General features: G+C 40.2%; 1 protein-coding gene across 1 annotated transcript in view; it reads left to right on the top strand.

Moving 5' to 3' along the window:
* Nucleotides 1-8723: 8723 nt before the first annotated feature.
* The window catches only part of Dip-B (Dipeptidase B), a 107457-nt gene continuing 106574 nt past the window's right edge, over nucleotides 8724-9606 (top strand). Inside the window, exon 1 of the mRNA XM_090372031.1 lies at nucleotides 8724-8789. Coding sequence (XP_090228157.1) covers nucleotides 8767-8789 — 23 coding nt within the window. The 5' untranslated portion in view covers nucleotides 8724-8766. The remainder of the gene's footprint in view (nucleotides 8790-9606) is intronic.

Genomic DNA, 9606 nt, shown 5'->3' with positions numbered 1-9606 from the left:
GGCGATGAATTATTAGAAAATGAAAATTTTGTTTGCATGATATTGATAATAACCATTGGAATTTAATAAATATGATTATGGGAAAATGATGTAAGGAAACAAGTTACAGTATGTAGCATATTTTTGTATGTTGCATTGTGCTGCCATCTATGTGAAAACAACTAAACACGAAGTATGAACCTCTACATCTGCAAATACAAATCTCTGGTTTAAACAAATTTTTTACTACAAAATCATTTTGTAGTAAACGTTTTTGTAATTTACCAAGAAAAAGTCATTTTACATTTATTGTTATTTGTATAAAGTTAAACTAAAGTTGACTCAAAACAAAAATGCAATTTTGTAGTTAACGTTGTCTGATACTAAACCCTCCCTCTTCTGTTTGCTGGACGAAACACCCAAGTTTTCGGGAGAAAAAACCATGCTACCCTCGCCTGCGACCGACTAACTAAGCCACGTTGTGAAAACCCATAAAACTTCATCCTGTCATCGGGATTCGAACGCAGGTCTTTTTCACCCGATGTGGAGAGGGCGACGATCCTTCTAACTGTGCTACCCACGAAGGCATATCCAGACACCCCTGTTTTCATAGTCCATTGGACGCGTGAGAATCAATGACCAGTACATAAAGAAAACAAATGAGCCACACAGACTGTGTTCTTGTCATGGCAGGTAGAGCCTTTTTTTGGATGTCACGTTATTGGCCAGTCTCGTCAGATACAGTATTCCTAAAAATCTTCAACCAGGAATTTAAGGTTGAGATTGAGATGTGTTTAAGCAGAGATTGAGATGTGTAAAAACACTATGTGCGGACCACTGGTGACGATGTGTATTAAGTTCCAAAGCATTTAAGGCTTCGGTCGGTTTGCTGGACTAAAACCGGAGTTTCCAGGAGAAACAAACCATGCAACCTTCGCCTAGGACAGACTAACTCAGCTACCGTATGAAAAATCCCCTAAAATTCTTCGCATCATTGACAGGGTTCGAACTGTGTTTTTTTTTTACATTTTGTGGGAGGGCGGTGATTTTAAAAACCATGCTTCCCCGCTAGGGTTGTACGGAGCTCCACTGCCTCGGTCTTCATGAAAAAGTGGTGGCGCATAAGCCAACTATTACCATCCGCAATCAGTGGTTTCGCCTTTCATAGTGCAAATAATACCGTTATTGGTTAATAGAGTAATGGAAATTGGTTTTATAGCGTGTTAAAACTACACTTTACTTCGATCAGAGCAAGGACATCTATATGAAACCGACGTGTCCATATGATTTTTGGAGGATAGTGTAGATTAATGCAGTTTTAAAATTAATTATCAGTTTAATCGAAATTGTATTTAGTATTTCAGATCTCAAAGCAATATTTCTTGAAAAATATTTTCTTTCAGACGATTTATTTACTTAAAGGAATATAGTGTATGCAGCTTCTAGCGAGTGCCCTGCGAACATTTGTGAACGAGCAAGCTTGTGTTCATAAATTCACCATCACTGCATCCAGTTACGTGTGTTTTTGTTTTTGTGGGCTTTCTTTAAGTTAGAAACCTTTATTACTTTATAAAACCATTTCTGCCCTGAGATTTCTCTTCTGCATAATGGCCTCTTTCAGGTATAGCAATAATGTATAAATTTATTTTCATGTTTGACGGTGTTTCGCCAAGTTCTGGTTTAAGGACACGGCAAGGCGTCGTCATGTTATTAAGAAAAAAGGAAAGGTAAGTGAAACTAAGGGCGCAATACTGTATAGTGTCCTACAATTTAGTTTCATTTTTAGTATTCCCTGTATATAAATGCAGTTCATCGTTGAAGCCATCGAATGTGTTGCGACTTGTTAAAAAATGTAACCAAGAATGTGTTAAAAACAGATTTTGGAGATGCTATATGTCGTTCGAAGACATTTTGTAGTTTAAAGAGAGCCACTTTTTCTTGATGATAATTCTCGCTTTGGACGCCCTTCAACTTAAGAAACCGATGGATTCAAGATTTGCCTTCGCTATCTCATTAGAAATAGTAGTAGTAGGGGTAGGTCATGCCAAGATAGCAAGCTTAAGTAGCATCAGCCAAAAAAAAAAAAAAAAGAGAAAAAAAATATTTCACACCTCCATTCCCTCTTTGAATTTATTTAGATTATCAACTTCCACAATTACAGATGGACATTTGTTCCAGCAATCAATTACCCACTGGCTAAAAGCACATTTCCGCACCTCTATTCTACAACTGTCTTTCCTAAATGTGGATTTATGCCCCCTCAGGTTCGTAATTTGAGCAAGCGGAAGAATCCCATCAAAATTGAACCTGCTCAACCCATTCATGGCCTTATACACCTCAATCAGATCACCTCGCAGGTGTCTAGTCTCCTGACGCTGAAATTTGCAGAACTTAAGTCTTTCTTAGTAAGAGAACCCATTCGTTCCCTTCACCAATCTTGTTGCCCTTCTCTGTACTCGCTCAAGCAACTGTACATTCTTCTTGAAATGAGGCTTCCAGACCTGTACGCAGTACTCAAGGCGAGCAGTGCCGGACCAAGATATTTCCGCGCCCCGGGCAGAAGGATTTTTCGGCGCCCTTTAAGTATCAGTTAAGCGTACAAACCGTAGCAAGAATGGGGAAAAGGAGTTATCTAACGGACTTCGAACGTGGCATGATAGTAGGTGCAAGACAAAGCATCTCTGAAACGGCAATTCTCCTGAACTTTTCACGCACCACAGTTTCAAGGGTGTATCGAGAATGGTGCAACGAACAGAAAACATCCTCTCAACGGCAATTCTTGATGAGAGAGGTCAAAGGAGGATGGCTAGAATTGTGCAAGAAAACAGACGGGCCACAATGTTGCACATCACGTCAGAATACAACCTTGGTGCGCAGAACAAAATATCGCAACGGACCACTGGTCGCACTTTGTCACGAATGGGCTACAACAGCCGACGGCCACATCGCGTACCTTTGTTATCAATGAAGAACAAGAGAGCACGCTTCCTGTGGGCACAGCAACACCAGCACTGAACTATCGAGGATTGGAAAACAGTGGCTTGGTCTGACGAGTCGAAGTTCCTGGTGCGTCATGTTGATGGTAGACTCAGAATTTGGCGAAAACACCATGAATTCATGTTCCCGTCATGTCTGACGAGTGACGACTGCTGTGCAAGGTGGTGGGGGCAGTGTTATGGCGTGGGGAATGTTTTCTTGGCACACGTTGGGTCCATTGATACCCATAGATTCACGTCTGAATGCCACATCGTATCTAAACATCGTTGATCACCAAGTGTATCCGTTCATGTTGACAGTTTATCCTCAGTCAGATGGTTACCTCCAGCAGGATAATGCGCAGGTGCACAAAGCCCAGATCACTATAGAATGGTTCCAGGAACATGACAATGACTTTTCTTTGCTGCAGTGGCCTGCGGATCTCAATCCTATTGAACATCTTTGGGATGAGCTGGAAAGGACTATTTGCTGCAGGCCTACACCTCCGTCGAATCTCAAGGAACTGCGTGGTACTCCATTCCTGCACGACGTTTTCAGCATCTTGTTCAATCCATTCCTAGACAAATCCAGTCTATTTTGAAGGCTAAAGGAGGTTCAACACGCTACTAGGTAGATGTACCTAATAAAGTGGCAGCACAGTGTATATATATATTTTTTGCCTCATTGTTCTTCTGTTTTTGTCGCCCCAGGAAAGGGCCCTGCTGGCTCGTACTTTCATCCGGTACTGAAGGCAAGGCAAGGCCTGACCATTGCCTTATACAATGATAATCACCTCATTTTCCCTGCTAGCAAAATTCCTGTATATCATTGACAAAACCCCATGACCTGCTCTGGCAGCCTGTCTGCACTGCTCAGAAAACTTCCTATCTGACTGCACAATTACTCCCAGGTCTTCTTCATTTTCTACCTCTCTAAGTGTAGTATCACACAGTTGATACGTGTCTCTGGGGTTACTTCTACCCATATGCAGTATTTTGCATTTGTCAATGTTAAACTTCAGTTGCCACTTTTCAGCCCATCTGCCAAACATTTCTAGATCCTGTTGCAGTTAGCACACTGCCAACATTTGTATCATCTAGATACTCGGACATTAAGCCTGATATAAATTCAAAAATATCATTGATAAATATACAAAACAACAGTGGTCCAGCACTGAACCCTGGGAGACTTTACTAATAACAGTAATCCACGAAGAGCAGCGTCCAACGATTACCACTTTCTGTATTCTCCCACTCAACCACCCTTTTATCCACTGTAGCAACTTGCGCTTAATGCTATTCAGCTGCAATTTATACAGTAGTTTTCTATGCGCAATAGTGTCTGAAGCTTTCCTGAAATCCAAGTATATGATATCAAAATTATTTTTTGCATCCAGTTCTTTTGTAACCATATAGTATCCAATCAAAATTGGTCAGACAAGACTTTCCCTTAACAAACCCATGCTGTGTCTGAATTATTACTGCAGACTTCTCTAGATGATCCTGCAATGCATCTTTAATCAGTGACTCCATTATTTTGCCCTAAACAGATCCTGGTGCCAACCGCAATTTTTTCTTCCATGATTATTGGTGTCGAATCCTGGGGATATGACTAGAAACTATAAAAAAAAGAAGCCTAGTCGTTTCAATGAAAGTTGTTGTTGTAAGGTTTTTAGGCGCATCTGCAATTTAGAGGCCATATTGCGCCGTATATAATGTCTGCAAAGTGCGTGTGGTCTGTGGTCGATTTGCTGGACGAAAAACCCGAGTTACCAGGGGGCGGGAAACCACCCTCGCCCGACTAATTCAGCCATGTTATAAGAAAAAAACCATAAAAATTCCTCTCTTCATTGACGGGATTCGAACACGGGTCGTTTCCACTCGCTATCAGGAGAGCAGTGATTATACCAACTCTGCCACCCACGAGAGCTTCAATGGAAGGCTTCGTCTTCTTCAAGACCAGGTTTCTTCAAGCATGACTGCTTCAAGCTGTTTAAAGAAAGCGGCCGGAAAAGTGGGCTTCAAGGAATTGGTGCTTGCATCGTGACATACCCATTCATACTTGTCCCTTTCAATTGAAGAATATTTTGTGAAGTACTCCATCATTGCATCTCCACCACCTTAGCTATTGGAGAGGTGGAGGCCCAAAGATGGTTTCTTTTTGGAACCGGATAGGATATCCTTCTTTTTGATAAGCTTTTGGAATCAGCGTATACAGTGTCGATGACACTACTTCGAAAGAAATTCGTTCGAATAGCCCATAAGCTTCGTCCTTTCACATTAGTTCAGTCCCGAACTTTTTGATCCCACCTCGTATTTTCAAACTTTCTTACCAAGTGTGAAACGGCCACCGATTTTATCATTACGGGCAAAATGGAAAATGGAGACAATCATATATAAAAAGATAAAATGATAACCCTAAGGAGATAAAACGATAACCCCAAGCAGTTTTTATATTGTTTTATTATGCATTGCTACAGAGTTAAAAGGATTTCAAAAGTAGACAAGGGATAAATACATAAAAAAACCTTATCTCTTCATAAAAATTAGATAATTTTTGGATATTGCACTTTTAGTAGCCTATTCAATCTACAGTATAATGTTTGGTAATTTCTATGACTTTCGCACTTCCTGTTTCAGATCACTTTGTTATTAACAAAGTAAACACTTGCTAGCAATGCGGATTTGTAATGAAATATATCTCTTAAAATAAATACTTTTTTTTTTTTGTTTGATGCCTGCGCACATTCCCATAATTTTTTTATACACTCAGTATTAAAAACTTTTTGCACCCTGAAACAATTAATAGATCAGTCTGGAAATGTTTGATGTCAGTGTATTCGTTCTACCTGGGATCGACGAAACTACAGCCTCTATTGAAGAAGACTAGAAATTTCTCCAGTCATCAGGGGTGTTTCAAGGATATTTGCCTCTGGATTGCCAGTAAAATTTTGTTGCCCCTTGTACCAATTGCTTTGCTATAAGAGAAGTGTGTAACTAAGTTTTGTTTTGCCCTTGCGAGTACTTGTGTATAATCACAGTCCTCTCACACCGAGTGGAAAATCGCGTCAATGACGCTAGAATTTTTGGGCGTTCTTCACAACGTGACTCAGTTAATTCGTTTTAGGAGAGGGTCGCATGGTTTTTCCACCCGGAAACTCGGGATTTTCCTTCGGCAAACTTCGACAAGAATACACGCAGTTGCAGACACAATATACTGATCCCTCATAACGATAGTTGTTTTGGTGCTTAATTAACGCACATTTAATCTGTGAGGCAGCTGTCAAGAGCAAAGAAATGGTAGCATTACTGGATGCTGTGGCGATCCCGAGTCCCAGGGACATCATGTAGCAGTAAAAAAAAAAAAAAAAAAACTATTTTTTTATCATAAAGTGCTGAACTCTACCTATATCTCTTATCTCGGAAGTTAAAATTGAGGAAGGATGCTTGTAGGATAGATGTGTGAAAATTTCTCTTCAGCGGGTAGTTAATCGTTGGAACAAATTTCCATCTGGTGTTTAAAAGTATAGGTAGTTTGAATTTAGGAGTATAGGTAGTAACACAGTCGTATCGCCACCGTCCTCCCTCCACCGGGTGAATAAAGGCCGAGTTCGAATCCCGTTGATGACGCGAGGAACTTTAGTGGGTTTTTGCACTCCGTGGCTGAGTTAGTCGGTCTCAGGCGTAGATAGCAAGTCCCCCCCCCCCAGAAACTGGTTTTTTTTTCGTCCAGCAAACATACCCAATTTATAGACAAAATAAATATATGGGTAGATGTAATCATTTACGGGGGAACTTAATATCATAATTTTTTTTTTTTTTTTTTTTAAAGAAGATGGACAGGTGATATATGATCCATCGTGGGTACCACAGTTGGTATAATCACCGTCCTTCCTACACCGAGTGGAAAAGACCTGAATTCGAGTCCTGTCAATGACGCAAGCAATTTTATGGATCTTTTTCATAACACGGCTGAGTTAGCCGGCCTAGCCTGAGGCCGACTAACTCAGCCACTTTGTGAAAAAGGCCCATAAAAATTCCTCTTGTCCTCAGTGGGACTCGAACTGAGGTCTTTTCCACCCCATGTGATTCTATCAACTGTGCTTTCCATGAGGGCTGTATAAGCTTGCGTTCTTGCATCATTTGCCAATACTACACTGGGGTGCAAAATTTAAGAACCAGTCAGGTTTTCACCTGTAACTTCTCATAGGAGTGGCCTGGATATGGGAAAAGCATACCAAAGGAACCTCGTGAGGTACAGAAATGATGAAGGAAACAACACCGAGACAACAACGGAAACAAAACGGTACAGAGGGACTTTATTCAAAAATGGCAACATAGCACTGGCTGCCATGATACAGATGCATCACTGCAAAGATGAAACAAAGGGAAGCGGTGGGCCTCAGTAGGAAATATGGCCACCCCTAATGTCGATGCAGGCTTTGCACCGCCTGTCCATACTTAGAAACATGTTGTTGATAAGTTCTTGCAGTAACATCGTCCATTCCTCTGTCAGCGCCATCTTCAGCTGGTGAACATTTTCTGGTAGGTGTGGACGTGCCGCTAGGCGTCTCCCCAGAGCGTCCCATATGTGTTCGATGGGATTTAGATCAATGGAAACGGGCAGGCCAATCCATACGAACAATGTCCTCACTTTCCATAAACATATCAAGAGCTGCAGTGCTATGGGGGGTGTGGCGTTATCATCCATAAACACGAACTCGGGGCCAGTGGCACCTCGGAACAGACGCACCTGGGGAAGGATTACCTCAGTACAGTAGCGTGCACCATTTATAGTACCGCCTTCCAGTATCTGGAGTTGTGTACGTCCATCCAAGATAATGCCTCCCCAGACGAGAACACCGCGACCGCCATATCGATCCCTTTTAGTGATGTTTGCGGGGTTATACCATGTGCCAGCCTCTCGCCAGATTAGTTGACGTCCAGAATCGCTGCTGAGACTGAATCTACTCTCATCAGTAAAGAGTACCTTAAGTAAAGATTTTGTGGTTGTAACTTTTAGAAATAGTGTTGGTCCTGAAGTTTTGCGCACCAGTGTAATACTAAATACTAATGCCTATAAACCCGCCATTGTAAGGGTGAATCCCCGAATAGTTTCATAAATATCATAGAAAATAAAATATGTCATAAAAGCATCCACGAGAAGCTAAGATCATTCCCCCCCCCCCCTCCAAAAAAAAAAAAAAAAAGAAAGAAAAACAATAGGTGCACGCCACTGACAGGCGCTTACAGGTAAAATATACTTTTTTTTTTTTTTTTTTTTTCCTCACAAGATCAAACATTTTTCTGGAGCGTCTGTTGATCAATTTTGTGAGTCTATCGAGTTTCCGCTACACCAAAATTTAAGATTTCGGATTTATTTAATAAGGATTAATGCAATTTGAACACAATTTTCACAAAAATTTATGTAAAGTAGTGGACTTTTACAACTTAATAAATAAATAAAATTCTCCTTGTTCTCCAGACTACCACAAGGTTACATAAATATTTATTAACTTATGCATGTATAGATTTTTTTATAGTTATATCACACATAAACTTTGTATTCATAGAATGTTATAAGCAGGTGAAGCAAATAACCCAACTTCGATAGGACATTGCTCTTGACCTTGAACCAAGTGAGCTGGAGGCCTCCAGCAATGTCTGAAGTCAGGGTTATCTATTTTATAGCGTAATGCAGTCCTCTGATTGGAGTGACCGTTACCAAGATTATCTTTCGTTCGCTATATTTAGTGCCACGAGGTGGCGCGCAGTCTTTTGACGTTTGTTTACTGCATGGTTGGCGTACAGCATGGCTTCTATATTAAATGTAAGGTGGGTAAACGCTTTTTTTTTTCCCCTTTTGATATATGGTGTATTTATTACTTATACAAAAGGATACCTGCTCCCAGTGTAACCTGTTTAATATTTCAGTATGAAAAAGTTAAAATATTTATAGGCGATATTTTGTTCCTGATTCGTGGCATTTCAGTTTTCTTACTGTTCAGCATTTTTATTTATTCATTTTTTTAAAACGAAAGTGCCGGTTCAATCTATTTATAAGCGAAAATAAAATATCTCTCTACTGTAAAATGGAATGGCTGATATTGCGAAGTGGTCTGCTGTGTATAGATACTGCTCCAGAATTTCTATGTTGGGGAGGAGGATATATCCAAAATGGAATAAAAATGTATACAAGTACATATGGGGTGTTCAATTAATCTGCTGAATAACCTTAGGGAATGATTTAGGAGGCAGTTTTGAGGCAAAAATTAGTGGTGTTTTTTGCTTTGAAATGTTGCAGAGATGTTGACCAGTTTTGTGATGTCACTTCCTGTTTGTTAGAGACTATTACGCCTCTGTAGCCGAGTGGTCAACCAAAAGGGTACGAAGCACACGCTTTGAGGGACCGTGGTTCTAACTGCGTGACTTCGAAATACAGTAGAATGTTGTTGTAAACATCTTCCTCCGACCTTATGTAGTCGGCCCACAATATAAACAGAAAATTTATATTTTATATAAATGGCAAAAATACGTACAGACAGTTTTGAAAATTCTGGCAATAAATTTAATGCAAAGATAATCATACAAATAAATAAATAACAGTTTTAATGGAAATAGCAGTATTAAACAAAACCAGTCTTGGTTAGTC

The sequence above is a fragment of the Mastigoproctus giganteus genome, chromosome 4, assembly GCF_048544385.1.
Source record: "Mastigoproctus giganteus isolate SK-2022 chromosome 4, ASM4854438v1, whole genome shotgun sequence".
Classification (NCBI taxonomy): domain Eukaryota; kingdom Metazoa; phylum Arthropoda; class Arachnida; order Uropygi; family Thelyphonidae; genus Mastigoproctus; species Mastigoproctus giganteus.
Note: the sequence above shows the minus strand (reverse complement) of the source record. Positions and strands in the feature narration are given on the sequence as shown.